The sequence below is a fragment of the Gekko japonicus genome, unplaced genomic scaffold (genome assembly GCF_001447785.1).
Source record: "Gekko japonicus isolate JY-2015 unplaced genomic scaffold, Gekko_japonicus_V1.1 scaffold102, whole genome shotgun sequence".
Lineage (NCBI taxonomy): Eukaryota > Metazoa > Chordata > Lepidosauria > Squamata > Gekkonidae > Gekko > Gekko japonicus.
Genome location: NW_015172006.1, coordinates 1,432,410 through 1,452,335, shown reverse-complemented (window position 1 = coordinate 1,452,335; position 19,926 = coordinate 1,432,410). Strand labels below are relative to the sequence as shown.

The 19,926-nt window shown below is 47.0% G+C and overlaps 1 protein-coding gene across 1 annotated transcript in view; it reads left to right on the top strand.

Moving 5' to 3' along the window:
- The window catches only part of COL27A1 (collagen, type XXVII, alpha 1), a 399,797-nt gene that overhangs the window by 172,944 nt on the left and 206,927 nt on the right, over positions 1–19,926 (top strand). Inside the window, exons 20-22 of the mRNA XM_015420171.1 lie at positions 10,543–10,596; positions 12,191–12,244; positions 12,646–12,699. Of these exons, the coding sequence (XP_015275657.1) occupies positions 10,543–10,596; positions 12,191–12,244; positions 12,646–12,699 (162 nt within the window). The remainder of the gene's footprint in view (positions 1–10,542; positions 10,597–12,190; positions 12,245–12,645; positions 12,700–19,926) is intronic.

The window sequence follows — 19,926 nt, the reverse complement described above, 5'->3', positions numbered from 1 at the left end:
ACAGAGGCAAGATGGCACCTGAACCCCCAAATGCTAGAGTGGAGGCATGGCAGTCTCTCCCCCTCTGCTGCCAGGAGCCATCAACCTTTCGTAATTATTAATTCAAATCAGATGAGAGCGGCCTCCATGGGCCTAACTCATTCCATCTGCTCCTTCTTGCTGACTCGCAAAGGTCTGAGGGAAGGAATTATGGGTTTTGAGGGCATCCCACATCCTGCTTGGCATGGGGAGATGTCTCTCCCTCCCTCCTTCCCTCTGAGTATCTGAGAGCTCTGCTTTAGTATGTCTGTTTAGCTCTGCCAGCCGAGAGACTCTCACTTTTCTCCTCTGCACGTGACCAGTTTGTTCCTGTGAGGCTTCTTCAGGAGATATTCTCATTCGATTGTACCTAATGCTTCAGACCGGGGCTTCAAGACCTCTCTTACAAGTAGCCAGAAAGTTACATGGCTTTTACACCTGCAGCGTGAAGCCAAGCCAAGCAGATACTGCTTTTGGTCTTCGGCAGTTGCGGTAAGAAGTGTGTAAGATAATGATTCGGTGAGCTGACATCTGCTTGTGCAAGCAAGGTTGCACACGTTACACTTGCAAGCATCCCCCCCCCCAAAAAAAAATCTGGGTTTGTCCTGAGCCCTCTTGCTGTCCCTGTTAAACTTGAGAAAATGTTGAAAACCTTTTGGTGGGGGAAACCGCTGAATGAGAAACTTGTAGAGCTCCAGGTAGGCCCCTTGGGCCTGTCAAAAATGCAGAGAGTCTCAGGTTCAGTCCCTGACTTGTTGAGTTAAAAGGCTTTGGGATATGTAGGACGAGAAAGATTCTGTTTCGGGCCCTGGAGAGCCACTGCCTAAGTTGACAGTACTTCATCCTAATGGGGAAAGGCCTGTAAATCGCGTGCATTGCATACAGGAAGACCAAGTTCCATTCCTGTCAACGCCAGGCAAAAGTTCTCAAGTAGCAGGTCCTGGGCAGGACCGAGGGCTTATTCATGTATAACAAAGCTCACATGGTGGGTCAACATATGTGGTCTGAGAATTCCCCGCTTGAAGCTCTTGATCAAGATCAGAACCACAGCATGCCCTCTTTGCACCGTTTATGAGAGCAAGTTTGGTGTAGTGTTTAGGGGCGCAGACTCTCTCTTTGCACCGTTTATGAGAGTAAGTTTGGTGTAGTCTTTAGGGGCGCAGACTCTAATCGGGGAGAACTGGGTTTGATTCCCCCCTCTTCCACATGCAGTTGCTGGTGTGACCTTGGCTCAGTCACAAGTTCTTTCAGAGCTGTTCTCTCACAAGCAATCCTCGAAAGAGCTCTCTCAGCCCCCCCTCCCTCACAGGGTGTCTGTTGGGAGGAGGGGAAGGGAAAGGAGTCTGCAAGCCGCTCTGAGAATCCTTCAGGCAGTGTGTGGGGGGGGTATAAATCCAATTTCTTCTCATCTTCTTCTCAACTGAAATACCCCAGGAAGCTGCTGTTTGCTCCATTGGGGAAACTTCAGTAAATGAATGTTCCCTCCCCCAAAGGCAAATGTCAGCTCCCTAAGGCCATTTCAGGTCATGAAGATTGGGGGGTGAGGGAAGTTCTCTGTCCACACGCACCACAGTCCCAATCCGTATTGTGCATGTGTGCATCTGGGAACTGAGTTCAAAGTTGGAATCTCCCAGCCGCCATGCTTAAAGCTCATGGCAGCCACAAGGACTTTTAGCATATGGATCAACCCCAAGATCTTGGGGAGTTCTTGTCAGTTACTGTTAGCAGTCCTGGGATAGAGGGGCCAATGAGCTGGCTTAGTGTATGCCAGATTCATATGCGGCACTGAAAGAAGACACCGTTTCTGGGCCTATTTCAGTCTCCTTGTCCATCTTCTTTGGCTGTCTTGTATATCCCACACAGTGGCAGAAAGGAGGAGAACCCAAAGGAATGCAGTCAGAGTAGGTCCCGTGGCTGCAGCAATCCTGATTGAGTGGCTTGGAATGCATAGGACCGGTGCGCACACATGCTTCTGGGTTGTTTTGATCTTTATATTGAAGGGCTTTTCTCCTCTGCTATGTAATTTCTTTCTTTACCAAAATGATTCGGTAATACCACCCTTTGCACCTGCCTTTGTATGCTCATTTTGGATCCCCCGCTTTATGTTTATGAAGCCCAGGGGTCATTTCCTGCAGGAGCGCACAGGAGCAGAGCTCCGGCAGTAAAGAGCCCAGGGGTCAGGCACATGCTACAAGCCCCACCCCCTGCTCCCAGCAGCCCTCAGTCAGAGCAAGAAGCAGCCAGGTAAGCTGCAGAGCCCCCCCGCTCCCCCGGTCCAAAACAGTCCAGTGGCACCTTTAAGACCAAGTTCTATTCAGGTACAAGCTCTCCCTCCTCTGCGAGGACAGATCTGCACGTCCCCCCCCCAATAACTAGCAATCCAAAACAGTCCAGTGGAGCCTCAGAGGTGGGTGTTGCCTTCTGACACACTTCGGTGATGTCAGGGGGTGTTGGACATGCAAATAAGTTATGCTAATGAGCTCCTGCACCTCTATTTCTACAAAATGACCTCTGATGAAGCCTCGTGATGCCTGGACGGGCCAGAAAGTGGTACCTGGGTTGTTAGGGAAAGGGCTTGGAATGCTGGTGATTCAGCATGGAGTTTGATAGAGGCGGGCCAGATAGCAAAAGCTCTCATCCAGCCACACAAGACATATCCTCTTCCTTTGATAGGAAAGACTTCACACTGCTGAGGTGGTGGAGAGACCTCAGAATTTCCAGGTAAAGGGTCTCAATTAGGAGGTGCTGGGAAGCACCTCTCCGCTGAATCCTTCAAGAACTGCCCTCGAAAGAGATGATATTGAGCTAGACTAACATTTTGACTTGTAATAAAGTCGTTTCGTATGTTCAGACTGTGAGAAGTAGGTTAAAACCTTTGACTTGCAAGCCACCATTTAAAAAAAAAATCAGTTCTTTATAAGGTCTAGAAAAATGAATAGGGAGAAATCACCCTAGAATTCATTCCAATAGTTCCGCCGTTGGGCGTGTTGTACTCTGTACGTGAGCTGGTTCTGGGTGGCAAACTCATAACTGGCATAGGGGATGAGTAATCTCTCTCCCAACCGCAGAGCATTCCAGCTCTTCGTTATGCAAATAGATCTGGCTGAAATAAGAACAAAAGGTTCACTATCTCCTGCCTTGCTAGAATATCACACCTAAGAGGGACAGAGACTTAGAGAGTCGAAAGGGGGTTATAGATCAGATTGGGACCGATACAGATCAGATCGGGACCGATACACCGCATCCCGAGGCTTCAGGAGTTAAAGGGATAGGGACAGACCATGAGATTAGAGAAAACACATGTATTAGAGAAACAGATGAGGAGCTTAGAGAATAGATAGCACCTGGGAAGAAGGGAAGGTGAAAACAGTTGATTGTAAATGACAATAAAAGACGGAAACTGAGAACACCGAGGAGGATGGAGAGCAGAGAGAACGAAACCCAGAGAGAAGGGCGGTATGCTGCTCAGAGCGAAGTTTGGAGTGTGCTGAAACACCCAACGCGCTCGGTCTGAGGTGTTGGTTTCCTGATTTAGTGAATCCTCACAACGGCGACCGGTCCCCCGGCGTCTGGCAGGGAGCAGGATCCTGACAGTTGTACTCTGTACGAGGTCTGGTTCTGGGTGGCAAACTCATAACTGGCATAGGGGATGAGTAATCTCTCTCCCAACCGCAGAGCATTCCAGCTCTTCGTTATGCAAATAGATCTGACTGAAATAAGAACAAAAGGTTCACTATCTCCTGCCTTGCTAGAATATCACACCTAAGAGGGACAGAGACTTAGAGAGTCGAAAGGGTATAGATAATAATTCCTTCATCTTGGGGCAGGAAGATCCTGAATGACCCTGGGGGGGGGGATGGACTCCCAAGGGGAAATTAAATGCTTAGGACAGGAGAAGGAAACTTTTCTTCTCTTCCTTGGATGGGCACAACCCACGGAGGACTAAATCTTTACACAGGCACCCCACATGTCAAGGGAAATGGTGAGAAGTCCCAACTCTGACATATTATTTATGCCTATTTGGTCTTGCTCTCCAAAGAGCAGTAAAGGGGAGGGATGGTGGGTAAGCTTGCCATCATTTGAGCATGATAGCTTGAAATGGTGGAGGTCTGATTGGTTGTCCCTGCACTGGCTGGTACGAAGCAGGCTGTTAAGTCGCTCACTTAACAAAGTAGTCGGAGAGTGACTCAGCAAAAGATCAGCTTTATTCAGCGCTTGTAACACAACTCCAACACAGATCAACATCTGATAGCCAGAACTGCTTTTGCATTGAAGCTGTTCTGCTTTTAAACTCTCCCGGCTAATGTAGCCACACCTACTGTACAAATACCAACCAATGAGGTTGTCTACATAAAGACCAATCACAGACATTCCCGCTCAGGGAGCTTACTGTTGCTTGATTGGCTGGTTCTTTCTGGGCTACCAATAGGATTGGAGGGATTAGGATCCTAGCCCAGGATGAAGCTTGACATGGAACTTCAATTAGGTGTTTCACATACAGCAATGTATTACAATGGCAGCTATTGAATACATCACACAGGCGATGCAGCAAGTAGGTGGAGTCTCTAAAGAGCAACACAGAGAGCTAGATGTACAGATCTGTCTAGCACAGAATACCCCACCTCTTTGTTGGTAGAGGTGGCCACTACACAGAGAGAAGTTTGGTACCCCTTATGAGTGAGGGAAAGGAGCAGTGTTGCCGAGCAGAGAATTGGGGCAAATGCGTGGTTTTCCCCCCGGATGGCTTGCGAGTCCATCCCTTTATATGTGCTGTCAGCGGTGGGATAGAATGCACAGAGATCCATGAAGAAAGACTGGCAAAGCTTTTAAAAACTATTGTGCAAATGCACAGGTGGAGGAATAGGCTTGTTTATATTTTCGTGCTGTGGAGCAGGGTGAGTATGAGAGAGCAATCATGGACACGGTAGAGCTGTTGAGGTTTGTGAAAATGAAGCCGTCAGAGTTAATCGAGGAATGCAAGAGAAGGCAGATAGGAGGTGGAAATTTGTCTGGATGAGCCGAAGTTCTTTTTCCTGAATCCCTGTAACCAAGTGGGAGCTGGCATGTTCGTGCCAAGTCTGCTAGTGTCAAGAGCAGCAGGAGCTGAGTGCCCAGACCAGTAGGAAGAGGTTGCGCAGTGTGAGCCTGGGCCGGAGAGAAGGAGGCAGACATTGAACTCCAGAGACTGTGGATGCAGGAACTGGGAAAGGAAGATGGAGAAAAGATGGATGCTGGAGGAATAAAGAGCTGCAGGAACAGAAGCACCAGCAGAACTTGGAAGCCCTGTGCCAGAAAGCTGAGCTGGGCAGAGAAATAAAAGTGACAGGAAAGGATTTTGTCCCTTGTACCCCAGGAGAGGATCCCTGGATTTATCTGTCCGCCTTTGAGAGGGCACTCACAAAACTGGGGGATCAAGGAGGTCACCTATAAGAACTTTCTCTGGCCCTGTTCACACGCAGAATTTGTGGCGGGAGAGGCACGAACAGGGCTTTTTTTGTAGAAAAAGCCCAGCAGGAACTCATTAGCATAATAGGCCACACCCAATAGCAGAAACTCATTAGCATATTGGGCCACATCCCTGACAGCACCATTCATTAGCATATTAGGCCGCACCCACATGTTACCAGAAGTGTGCATCCAGCCACACCAATCTTTTGCTTCTTATTCTGTTTACCTTGTTTGTTGTCAAAACCCAGGGCCTTTTTTTGTAGCAGGAACTCCTTTGCATGTTAGGCCACACACCCCTAATGTAGCCAATCCTAATGAGTTTCTGCTTTTGGGTGTGGCCTATTATGCTAATGAGTTCCTGCTGCGCGTGGCCAACTCAGGAGCCAGCCAGAACTCCGTTCCTGTGCGTTCCTGCCCAAAAATAGCCCTGGGCACGAATGTTGGGCGGAGTATACGGGCACGATCAGAAGACACATCTGGCAAGCGTAGCACACCCATCGCCGACCCGTAGCATCCGCCTGAAGATCCGGAGTTAAAAAATACCCGGGAAAGCCTACGAGCAAACGGTTTGCTACGGGCTGTCGATGGAATACCTACGTATGATCGCTCAAGCATGCTCTTGACGCATGCCAAAAACACGCGCCGACAAACAAAACCCCACTTTGTTGCCACGACGCCTGATCGCCTTCTGGCGTGTTAAATGGCGCCGGCGCGAAAAGCCACGCCTCCCTTCCACGTTCTCTGGCCCTAATCTTGAAACTATGTATGGCCTCAGTTGCCGTACAGCCGACTGAGGCCTCTGTCATATTAAAGTGGGAGTTATCTGCAGCATATAACAGCGTGCTGGAGAGTGGGGAGGAGGTAAAATACAAGGGTCATAAAGCTGCTGCGTTTAAACGGTTCCACGTGGGACCCCATTATTCCTGCAGTCAATTCAGAGTGCTAGCCCTGCAGCATGGACAAACCTGTGATGATCAAGCAGCTAAAACGATGGAAATTGGTGGAAAATAGGCAAAGAAAGCAGATGCTGTGGAGCACGAGCTACTCTTTCAGCCGCTTGTGCTGGATCCATTGTACTTCTGTCTACCCAAAGAGTTAAAGCCTCTGGAAAAAGACAAAAGACCAAAAAGATGCTGTGGGAAGTAGCTGAGATCACTGATCAGCTGATGCTGAATCGGAGGGTTTTGAATGGAGGACTTTCAGGAGAGAAGGGAAGGGGGGAATTTCATTACAGAAGGGAGGGAGCTTCTTTACCACTGGAGAACTGAAAAGCCCCAGGGCCTCCTTCTGGCTCATGTGGGGAGAGACAGTCTGTGAGATATTTAAGGCCCAGTACAGAGCTTGAAATGGCATCTCGAAGCAACTGGTGCCATTGTCTTAACACAGGGTCTTTGGTACCCCTGCCAGCCTACCACTGACAGTAGACGATGGCTGCCCTCTGTGCTGATTGGCACTTACCAACAGGTTTCGAGACTGATCCAGGCAGAACATGTCATAGCGATCAGTTCTTGATGGAGCCTATGTGGCATGGTGGTGTGCTGCACTTTCCTGTGTGGGAGGCGAGCTCAGGAAAGCCTGATGAACAAAAACAGGGCCATCATCTTGGGGGGAGGGGTCAATGTTCTTTCTCAGAAGGACCTCTAGATCATTCTGTCACTGTGTCATGTTCAGGCATGGGAGAATACAAAGAGAAACAATTTTGTTGTCTGCCATTTGACAACAGTCCTCTGATCCCTTGGAAACTCACCAAAGCCCGTGCCTCTTTCATAGATTGGCTTGGTTCATGCACACATAAGAACATAACAACATAAGAACACAATGTTGGATCAGGCCAAAGGCCCATGCAGTCGAACACTCTGTGTCACACAGTGGCCAGAAATACCAGTGCCATCAGGAGGTCCCCCAGTGGGGCCAGGACATTAGAAGCCCTCCCACTGTTGACCCCCCCCCCCAAGCACCAAGAAGACAGAGCATCACTTGCCCCAGAGCCCCTATCTATACCTTGTGGCTAATGGCCACTGATGGACCTCTGCTCCATATACTTATCTAATTCCCTTTTGAAGCCGTCCATGCTTGTAGCTGCCACCACTTCCTGTGGCAGTGAATTCCACACGTGGGAATTGCTTGATTTCTGCTTCCTCAGTTTTTCAGTGGGCTACCGTTTGCGCTGGACCGATGGGTTGGATCCAAACCCTATCCTACGCACGTACTAAGCCACGTTTGAAGCCTTCCTCTGGCCACTTAAGTTGGAGGAGGTTCTTTGGAGAAAGGTTGGATCCACACCAATATGGAAATGATACCTGTGTCATTTGATTTGTGATGGTCCGTCCATACCTGCAATTCACTCTGGGCATCTAAGGATGAACATAAATGTGTGAACTGACCTTTTGCCGGGCAAGATTTTGGCAGACAGCTAAGTTTCTGACAGGTGCGAGATTTCAGTTTATGTTTTATTCAGGGTTGTTTAATTGGCTTTTTAACAATGCTATTAAACTATAACCTACCCTGCATGCTAGGGTTGGGATGACCTAGGAAACCTAATATACGTAATGTATTGTCAGCAATTAAGCTGTTTTCTTCAGCTATTTATGTTTTTAAGAACACATAATTTCTCTCGCTGAATTCTTCCTACATCTCAAAAGCAAAAATAAAAAAAAACAGTGCTCCCTTTTAGAGGGAAGATAAAAACTGATACAGAATTAAACTGCTTTTGTCAGGAGTATGATTAATAGTTCAGAAACTGTTGCAAGACCTAATCTTGAAACTATGTATGGCCTCAGTTGCCGTACAGCCGTGCAATCCTAAGCATGTATACCGTACTCAAGTAAATTCCATTGAGGTCAATGAAAATTATTCCCTAGGATTTGTATTTAGGATTGTATTCTAAAGTATCACAATCTTTCCTTGGGGAACCTTTCCACTCTGGTTTCTTTTAGTGGTTTGGATAAAGGGCACGAGAACCCTGTCTTGAGATAGGAATTCTCTGACATGTAATGCTCATATAGATTTTTTGTTCAGTCGCACAGTCGAGTCACAATACAAGTCGCACAGTCACAATACAAGAACCCGTGGGCACTCCATGAAATTGCTGAGCGGTCGGGTTAGAACGGATAAAAGGAAGTACTTCTTCACCCAAAGAGTGATTAACACTTGGAATTCACTGCCACAGGAAGTGGTGGCAGCTACAAGCATGGACGGCTTCAAAAGGGAATTAGATAAGCATATGGAGCAGAGGTCCATCAGTGGCTATTAGCCACAAGGTATAGATAGGGACTCTGGGGCAAGTGATGCTCTGTCATCTTGGTGCTTGGGGGGGGTCAACAGTGGGAGGGCTTCTAATGTCCTGGCCCCACTGGTGGACCTCCTGATGGCACTGGTATTTCTGGCCACTGTGGGATACAGAGTGTTGGACTGGATGGGCCTTTGGCCTGATCCAACATTGGCATCTCTTATGTTCTTATGTTCTTATGAGTCTGACTCTTCGCGACCCCATGGACCAGATCATGCCAGGCCCTGCTGTCTTCTGTTGTACTCCAGAGTTTGCTCAATTTCATGTTCGTTGCATCTATGACACTGTCTAACCATCTCATCCTTTGCCGTCCCCGTCTTCTTTGACCTTCAATCTTTCCCAGCATCAGGGTCTTCTCCAGGGAGTGCTCCCTTCTCATTTGGTGGCCAAAGTATTTGAGCTTCAGTTTCATTATCTGGCCTTCCAGGGATCAGTCAGGGTTGATTTCTTTTAGGATTGACTGATTTGGTCTCCTTGCAGTCCAAGGGACTCTCAAGAGTCTTCTCCAGCACCATAGTTCAAAAGAATCTATTCATATAGATTACAAGACAGATATTTCCCTTAGAAGTTCTACATTCGCTTATATATGAATTTAGGATGCTACCTTATATGGAGTCAGTCCATCTAACTCAGTGTCTATCTGCTGTGACTGCTCATAGCATTCGCAGCAGAGAAAGGTCTTTACAAATATGTGCATCTGAAGTTCCTTGAATCTGGGACCTTCTGCATGCAAAGCAAGTGCTCTCCCACCTTTTCCCTTGCCCTCTCCTCCCTTTTCTCATCTTGCTTGTAGTATATTTTAGATTGTAAGCTCCTTGGGGCAGGGACCCCTCTTTTCATGTTCAGTAAAGCACCACACACACACTGATGATGGTGGTGGCAATCATTTTCCATGATAATGTTCTTTCAGAATGGCCTTTCCTCCTCTGGGTTAAGCAAGTCTGGTGCTGTCTAGAAGTTGCTTTTGGTTTAGAGTACGTTTCTGGTACTGACCACTCTGGAAGTCCTGTATGCTTCCATGGATTGTGAGGTTAGGCAAAGTGGATCTTCTTTAACACAACTGCTACTGCCTTTATTTCCTGAATTTCCCCCTGTAAATTAAGTGAATGGATGTGGCACAAAGGGCTCTGCTCTCATGCATTTCAATGAGGCTTGGACAGGAAAAATTTTCGGTGGGTCATTTCCAGTTTCTTTGCATCCCTGTATTTGATGTCTCATATCAGACATTGCTAGCTAATACCAGCAAGGGTGAATACTGTTTTCAAGAAGAAATGTGCCTTGGAGCTTCTACGTTTTACTGTCCTGTGCTCCCCTCCCCACTCAATTCAAGTTTTGAACACAGCCCACTGGAAAGTCTTCCTGTACGGGCCCCATTGAAATGAATGGGAGGGAGCTAGGGTTGCCAAGTCTCACGTGCGTGCGCCGCATCCACGTCACCAGGAAGTGACGTGACGACGCTGGGGGAGGAGCCCCGACCATCTGAGGGAAAACCATAGAGTTTTCCCTCGGATGACTGTGGCCCCGCCCCCGGCGTGGTCGCGTCACTGCTCTTGAACAGGCACCCATTTATTTAATTCATGGGGAGAACTTTGGGGGGAAAGACCATGCTCTTTTTTGGGGGGTTGGCTCAGAAAACGCCTGTCTTGCACGTTTTTTAATCTTTCCCCACCAATTCTGCCTTGAAAGCGCCCACTGTATAGTAAAACTGATAAATTTCATTAATTGGGGCATATGTGTTGCCCTTGATACGATGTCTGTTGTAACTTTCTTTGCTGATGTGTATTCAGGGTGATCAGGGAGTGCCTGGTGTTCCAGGAGACGTCGGATTCCAAGGTGATAAGGTAACTGGATCCTGATTTTCTGTCCGCTTTATGTTTCCATAAATGTTGATACATAGCCACTGCCGTACTTTCTGGGCAAAGATGCTAGCACTCCAACCCCGCTTTCTTATGTTTAATTCTTTTTGATTATGTCTTTCTTACATTACAAAACAACAACAACAACAACAACCCACACCTTCGTGATGGCAAATATGTTCCTGAAAATGTTTACCACTTGAGAGCACAGCCCAAGAGGTATGCCGCTTAAAGTGGGCACAGAAATACAAGCCGCAAGGGTAGACTATCAAAAAAATTCACAAATTGCACAAGTTACCAGTAGACATCAGTCTATTGCAACATAATTACACTCAATCAATAAATAAAGTAGAATTGGTGGTCACAGATTCTCCACAGATTCCACTTGAGACATGAGCTGTGCCTAGTTTATTATGGAAATCAGGTTCCATTTTTCAGCCGTATAACTGAGGAAGAATGCTTTGAAACATCTGACATACCTAGGAAGGACGTTTTCGGCTGCAGAAGTTTCTTTGTGTTATGGGACATACTCTGCCTTGTTTGTGGACTTTGAGGTCTTTTAGACACTAGTATACTGAAAAGGTTTAGAGGAGTCTCTTGTTGGATTTTTCTGTTTGAATGGTTATACCTTCTCTTTTTAAATGCTTTGAATAATAATAATAATAATGATGATGATGATGATGATGATGATGATGATGATGATGATGATGATAATGATGATGATAATAATAATAATCATAGGGGTAAGGGAGGACAACATATAATTCTTTAAATCGCACACATTTTTTTGCATCCGACGGGGATTTTTGTTCAGCTGTAGGCTTCAGACGTGTTCCGGAGGCATTCACTTTTCAGCTTGGCTTGATGACGCTGGTTCTTCCTGGGCTGCTTTGAATCGTAGCGCCGCATTGCCACCGCCTGGCCAGATTGGCCCATCACAGGCTTCTTAATGCCGAAGAGGTCTTTTTATCAGGCTGCCGAGCTTCCGAGCTGGACATTCCATTCGCTGGCTAACACCCCCCTACGGGGGTTTAGTGTGCCCACCCTTTCTAAGGAGTGGTACCCATTTTATCTACTCGCCTAAGCTTTCAAACCACTGGGTGGACGGCAAGCTGGGGACAAGGCTGGTAGCTCACACCAGCGCGGGCTAGAACTGACAGCAACTCTGTTCAGTTCAGATGTTAACCAGAGGATAAATCCTCTGTGCCACCGCTCCCCTACTTATTGCAACTTGTTTTTGAATTGTGACCACCAATTCTACTTTATTTATTGATTGACTGTAATTATGTTGCAATACACTGATGTCTACTGGTAACTTGTACAATTTGTGATTTTTTTTTTATGGTCTACTGTTGCGGTTTGTATTTCTGTGTATCACATACGCTTGGGGTCCCTATTGCTTGACTTAAAGTGGGCAAGCAAAAGACTCCAGGGTTCAGGAGTTAATTCTTCCACCTTTGATCCTACTCATTCATCCTCTCCTGCAGCCAGCATTGCCAACTTGAACATCCCGCTTTCTGGCTGCAACACTGCTCTAACTCTAGTTGAAATTCTCATTCTCTGTTTGTTTTCCCCTCAGGGTAGTCAAGGTTTGCCCGGGATGCCAGGTGCCCGAGGAAAGCCAGGCCCTCTTGTAAGTAACTGCTTCTTTTTTCTGATCCTGCTGCAAAAGGTGGCCTGGGGTGGCCTGCTGGCCAACACCTGTCTTTAGGGCCTAATTGAGGTTGTCATCCTATATCACGGCTGTACTCTTCCAAATTCAGCAAGGAGATGCTGCTCCGTACCCAAAATAAAATTCTCTCTGTATAGATAAGCAGTGTATTCAGGATGAAGGCTAAGTTTAGATCCTGTCTCCCTGACATGATGGTGTTCTGTGTACTGATTTGCGTGTGTGTCTTAGGAGCACTGAGTTCTGTGTACCACCACCTACAGGTTGAAAAGGTACAGACCAGACAGAGGATGACAACTTCACTAAGAGGGAGACCTTCGATGGCATGCTCATGTTTCCTTTTTGATTTGTTTGGTTCTCTGCAGGGGAAGGTTGGTGACAAAGGTCCGGTTGGAATTCCAGGACCACCTGGGCCTGAGGTATATTTTGGCTTCATCACTCTTTCTTTCCTTGTAGCTTTATCTTTCCTTTCAAAATCCACCCTTTCTTTTCAAAAAACTCTTCTACCCACCATGACCTGGATAGCCTAGGCAAGCCTGATCTTGTCAGATCTCGGAAGCTAAGCAGGTCTGACTGTGGCAAGTGTTTGGATTGGAGACCTCCAAGGAATACCAGGGCCGGGTGGCAGAGGCAGGCTATCAAGCCACTTCTCTAAACATCCTCCATGTCCCAGTAGGAGTTGCCAGAAGTTGCCATGACTTCTAGGCATGGGCACATATGTGCACACACACGCGCGCACGCACACACAAAATGTAACCCCCCCTTATACCCTACGCTAAATGTCAGGAAGCAAAGAGTAAGAATCCTATATATATAATTCCCTTATGTATTGGCCATTTCCAGCTCTCCCAATGGCTGTGTTGTATGCTCCATCAGCCATTGGCCCGTCAACCGTCACTCAAGAGTACTTGTGTACCATAGGCTGTGTGCTGGGTCTGCTCCTCCCCTGCCCACTGCCAGCCTGGACACTCTTATCTCACAGAATTAACTATCAAAATGGTTGTCTCGCCTGACAAAGACACTTCTACTTCTTGGTTCCTGTGGCTGTTGCTAGTCAACCAAGCTTGGTTCTGTCACTAAAAAGACAAAGGAAGGAAGCCCTTTCCAGGCCTTTGTGAGGAACTCATTGGGGCCAGTCCTGACTAGGGTTGCCAGCTCCAGGTTGGAAAATTCCTGGCTATTCTATGGTGGAGTCTAAGGAAGCCAGAATTTGGGGAGGGGAGAGGCCTCAGCTGAATAAAATGCCATAGAGCCCACCCTCCAAAGCAGTTATTTTCTCTGGGGGAGAGCTGTTGTCTGGAGTTCAGTTGTGATACCCGGCGATCTTCAGGCTCCACCTGGAGGTTGGCCACCCTAGGTATAGCAGTTAGTGCTACAGAGCAGAGTCTGCTAGACCCAGGTTCTTGCTGTGGAAGTTGAATGGGTGATTTCGGACCAGTCACAGACTTTCAGCCTAACCTATCTCACAGGGTTGTTGTGCAGATCAGAAGGAGGAGAGGAGAATGATGTAAGCTGCTTTGGTCTCCACTGTGGAGAAAGACTGTACTTTTCCTCGTGGGGAATCATTCCTGCCAATCTCCAGGTGAGGGTTGGAGATCACTCAGAATTACAACTGCTCTTTAGATGGCAGAGATCAGTTCCCCTGGAGAACACAGTAAGCTCTGTGTCATTATACTCTGCTGAGATCGCCACAGCAAATTGACGCTGAGTGCCCAAGGCCATGGCACCCACCCAGAGCCTCTTTCTAGAGCTCGTTGTATTTATTTCCTCAACTAGCCTTATTCTTAGTATACATAGATAATGAAGGAAGTGGGGTCTTATGAGGACTGGTGTTGAGACCTGTGCTGTTTAATTTGTTCATAAAAGATCTGGAACTGGGGGTGAGCTTTGTAGTGGCCATGTTTGCAAGATACAGAATTATTCAGAATGGTGTGGGGGGGAAGCAGGTTGTGAAGAGTTTCAGGAGGATTACTCTGAATTGGATGAGCGGGCAACGGTGTTGAAAATGAAATTCATTGGAGGTAAGTATAAGGAGGTGCACACTGGAGGAAAAAAAAATCCACATTTTAGTGTATGATAATGAGATCTGAACTGGCAGAGCTTCGGGTTGGGGAATTGATCCTGGGGCTGTAGTAGGAAGACTGATGTAAATATCAACTCAGTATGTGGCAGCAGTGAAAGAGGCAAACTCCATGCTGGAGATTATTAGAAAAAGAATTGAAAATAAAATAGCCAGTATCATAATGCCCTTGGTGCAAATTCATTTAGAAGATGGTGCACAGTTCTGGGTACTGTATCTCAAAAAGGATATTGCAGAGCTGGGAAAACTATTGAAGAGGTAGCTGATTGAAGTACAGAAGACAGTAACCAAGGTGATTAAGGGGATGGAGCATCTTTCCTATGAGGAAAGGCTAACAAGTCTGGGACTTCACTGTTAAGGGGGAAAGATGAGCGATGGGGGACATGATAGAGATTTATAAAATTTACTGTTAAGGGGGGACATGATAGAGATTTATAAAATTATGCATGGAGCAGAGAGATAGGTTTCTCAACAGTGCCTTGAAAAATGTCAGGCGATTTGGGGAAAGGTATCTGGGCAGGGAGGAGTTTGGGAAGGTTGTGATGGTTTCTACCATAGAGACTAGGGGAAATTTCTAGAGAGTCACTATGCAGAGGCCATTTTTTCTCCCACTCCTTAATTTCTTGGTGGTGGGAAATGGGGGCTGGTGGCTGGTAATTTCCTGTCCCAGATGAGTAAATGGGCCTTGGAGACCTGCTGCTGGTCAGAGTACTGAAGATAGTGGATAGAGAGAACTTCTCCCTTCCCCCAAATATGAGACCTTGGGTGCACCCAGTGAAACTGATAGGCAATTGAGTAAGGACAGACCAAAGTAAATACTACTTTATTTGTTGAGTGATTAAATTTTGGAATTCACTGCCAGGGAGCATAGAGATGGCCACTAACACAGATGGCTTTAAAAGAGGATTAGACAGATTCATGATGGAGAGGTCTATCAATGGCTAGTAACCATGGTTTCTAAAGGGAACCTCCACATTCGGTGACAATAAAACTGAATACCAGTGCCAGGAGGCAACAGCAAAGGAAGATTGGCCTCTTTGTCCTGTTGTTGGTCCTTCAGGGTAACCAGCTGGCCATTGTGTAGAACAGGATCTTGGATTTTGGTGGACCACTGGTCTGATCCAGCAGGGCTCTTATGTTCTTAAGCAAACCCTTCTGCTTTACCTGTGGAGTTCCAGTTAGTTTGCACAATGCTTCATTGTGTGGGTGTAGCATTTCAGTTGATCCTATGTATGCACTGTACAATGTATGCGGGAGTCACAGGTCAGTGGCTGAGCCGGTGCAGTACATTCAGAAGGTCCCAGGTTCGATGCCTGGCATCTCCCGTTAAGGATCTCAGGAAGGTGGTGTTGGTACAATGACCTGCCTCTACTTCAGACCTTGAAGACCTGCTGCTGGTCAGAGCAGACAACAGTGAACTGGATCGGTCAATGGTTTGATTCAGTAGATGGTGTCTTCATATCAGAACTTTTAAAAAGGAGTTTTGACCAGTAGGGCGGCAAAGTGCTATGGAACTCATGCATCACAGACTGTAGGTGCTCCAAGCATAGATCTAAAAATAAACTATTATATGTTACTAAATATGTTTCAGTTTATGTATGTCGTTTGGAGGCCCGAAAGCCCTCACTGGAGGAGCTAGAGGGTGGGATGGGGCTTATGGTTTGCTTTTTGGTATGTTGAAAAGGCTCTGCTTCATATAATCCTTACTTCTAAGTAGTCTGTAGAGGTCTGTTACTTTCTGTGGAAATGCTCTGAAACAACTCAGGTGATTAACATGCAGAATTCACTGCCACAGGATACAATCATGGCCACCAGTGTTAGCAGCTTTAAAAAATGATCTTAGTTAAATTAATGGCGGATATGTCCAGCAGTGCTGTTAGTCATGATTTCTACATGGAGCTTTTGTGCTTGGAAGTAGTATACCTCTGAATGCCAGTTGCTGGGGAGGCGGATTCAGGAGTCTTTGGCCTCTTTACCCAGCACTTGCAGACTTCCCAGAGACGCTGTGGAAAACAGGATGCTAGTCTAGATGGACTATTTAGAGGATCCAGCAAAGCTCTTCTTGACTCAGCTCAGTTTGCACCAACCTGGTGTTCTTCACAAATATACTTTGGCGAGCCGTAGCCTAATATTGTGTATAGACATCCGAATGTAGAGTTAAACTTTCCCCCTTCGTCCAAGAACAGCTAGCTAGCTGGCTTGACACACAAGCCCTGGCCAGAATTTGCTGGCACTGTGGATTGCCTAGATGGTTGGCCCAGTGATTTCTGCGACACTGCAGTCTGTGACATCAGAGCAACTAAGCCAGTGACAGCAAGATCAAATGAAAGGCCAGGCACCAGCTGAACGGAAATAGCTGATTAAGTTGCATTGTCTACAGGGACTTGCTTGGCCATAGTAAGAGAGTAACAAGCTGATGGGAGAAGGGCGGTGGTTATTGTTGGAAAACTGAGACAGCGTTATGGCTGGTTGCATGGGTCGGTCCTCAACAAGCTCTTAATATGGTAGTGTCAAGGGCAGCGTTTGGCAGATGCTAGAAATCTGTTAGAAGATCAACCCCCGCAAAATCGCTGCATAACTAAATTACAGGACTTAGCCATTGGGCTAAATAAACATCCTATAAACATGTCAGAGAAAGGAGGCAGCAAATGGATATCTTTAAAAGAAAAATTGTTTACCTTATGAATTATATGCTGAGAAACGGTTGATGCTCGAGTCAAAACAAGAACTTAAAAAAACTTAGTGTGAGGATCTGGGATGAGTTTCAATTAACTGTCATCTCCTCTAACCACTGTCAGATAGAATGTGTTGGTTTCCCTTTCTTTTTGTAATCTAGAGACGTATACAATAGTTGTGCATGGTCTGATATTCCTTTATTTAACAGTCAGAATAAAACCTTACTGAAATAATTACTGTATCTGTTGGGAGAGAGGTAGAGTGTTGGATTAGGATCTGGGAGACCCTCTACCATGGAAGCTTGCCAGGTGACTTTGGGCCAGTCACCAACTCTCAGTCTAACCTACCTCATAGGGTTCTTGTGAGAATAAACTGGAGGAGAGGAGAGTGATGTAAATAAATAAATAAGAGCACTGTCTCTGTTCCAGATTATTCACCCCAATTGGATGGTAACTTTTAGGGTTGTCAGGTCCTTTAGTTGCTCTGCCCGGGGGGATTTGGGGGGAGGACTCCGGGGGTGGCCCGCGGCCGCCCCTGCCCCTCTCCCTCCCTCTAGCTGATCAGCAGGCCACGTGGTTCCCGCCGATCAGCTGAAGCTCTTTAAATCGGGCAGTGGGGGAGGGAGAGAGGTGGCCGGGTGGGTGGTCACTCTTGGGGGCGGGGCTTGGAGGTGGGGCTTCCCCTGCCAGCCAGCTGGCTTGGGGCGGATTAGAGCCCCCAAAAGTGGGGTCTGGCAACCCTGGTGACCTTTGTCATGCCTCAGAGGTGGGTACTCAGCTGGGTTTCCATGCTGTACCAGTAATATATAGCTGTTAGGTTTATGTCGGTAGCCTGTATCACTTGGGTACCTCCCCTGGCAATGGCAGTGGTCCCAAAGGCGGTGGAGGGACTCTGGGTTGAGAAGAAGCCATTTGACTTGGGCTACCTCCATGATCATGGTGAACATCTGTTCTGCCAAGGAGTTCCCCATGAAAAGGTTCAGTCTCGTGTCCTCAGGACATGTGGAAACCTTATGGATATCTGAAACAGCCTTCTGCCAAGTCAGACCATTGGCCTGTCTAGCCCAGTGTTGTCCAAGTGGCAGCGACACTCCAGGGCCTCCCCAGCACCTCTATGAGAGAACTGGTAGCTGGACACGGCAGGGATTTTTGGTATACCAAACCCCATGTAGACTACTCCTGAGTTGTGGGCTTTTCCAGGTTCAAAGGCACCTTTGGCCATTAGGGTTAGCAGCCATTGGTAGAACTATCTACCCTCCTGCTGACCCTATTGACGGTCTGAGCTTCTTGTGGTATAAATTCCACAAGGAAATCAGGTGTTGTTTTGAGAAGAGCTTTGTTTTATTTAAGGGACCCATTCTGCCCCAACTTGACACAGGGTGGCTTTTCTGTGGTTCTAAACTGGTCTTTCTCTTGCATGCTCCGGTGTGTGGGATGAAAAAAGATGCATGTATAGTCGGAAAATGGCTTTCAGTACTTGTCTGGCATGGTCTTTCCCCCTCATCAGAGTTCTGGTATTTTGCTGGGTTTGGAACAGTTCTCTTTTGAGTTGAATCGCTTCATAATCTTCCCTTCTTTGTTAACATTGGACTGGACTGTGGATTTCTTTGTTTTTTTAGTTGAATGGATTTGCAGGAGGAAAAGGGGGTTAGCGTTTAAAACGTCAGAGGCTCTGGCTAATGAGCATGTCGTCACCTTTCCTTTCTCCACGCCAAGCCCACTTCCCTTTTGTCACTTTTGCAGCCGTCTTGATTTGTTACTCCGCGCAAGAGAGATTAGGTGCTGATTCCAAATTTGTGAAAGGCTGAATGGGCTGCCTCAGCTGATAGCAACAAGGAAATATTCTCTGACACGAGCACAAAAGAAAAATGAGGGCTGGTGACCAAGAGGATGGCAAAGGGCCATTGGCTCAGTGGTAGAGCACGTGGTTTGGCAGACGAAAGGTCCCAGGTTCTTGGCATCTCGCAACGAAAGTGAACACAGCTAGCAGTTTGAACCTCTTGGAAGAGCCGCATGAACACAAGAAGAGTTCTGCTGTATTAGACCAGTGGTCCATCTAGTCCAGCATGCTTTTTCAGGATCCATTTTCAGTTCCCCTAGGACAGTGGTGGCGAACCTATGGCACGGGTGCCAGAGGTGGCACTCAGAGCCCTCTCTGCGGGCACGCGTGCCATCACCCCAGCCAGGCCCAGACCGTCATTAAAGTGTGGAATTCTCTGTCAAATAATTTTAAGTAAATGAAAGCATTTGGGATTGCTTTCCTTACTTTGTTTGGATCATCTTAAGTTAACGTATGAGTTGTTTTTTCTAAACGAAAACCTCAGTATTCAGGTTAAATTGCCGTGTTGGCACTGTGCGATAAATAAGTGGGTTTGGGGTCGCAGTTTGGGCACTCGATCTCTAAAAGGTTCACCATCACTGCCCTAGGAGGACACGGAGGCCAAAGCTTTCCCCTGATGTCGTTTCACCCAATCTAAAGAGACCCTTCCAGAGCTCTTCCTAATCTGCCGTGGGTTTCCATTATTGTACATGATTTGGTATCATTTGCAGACTTGACCATTACACCATTCACCTGCTAAATACATAATAATACATCATATAAAATCAATTAATTATCATTGCTGTAGATTTTCTGGGTTGTGTGGCCATGGTCTTGGCATTGTAGGATCTGACGTTTCGCCAGTAGCTGTGACTGGCATCCTCAGAGGTATAACACAGAAAGATGGAGTACTCTCTGTGTCTTGACAGCACAGCTAAAGGCGAAACGTAGGGTTGCCAACCCCCAGGTGGGGCCTGGGGATCTCCCGCTTTTACAACTGAGCCCCAGCCGCAAGAGATCAGCTCCCCTGGAGAAAATGGCTGCTATGAAGGGTGGACTCTATGGCATTGTA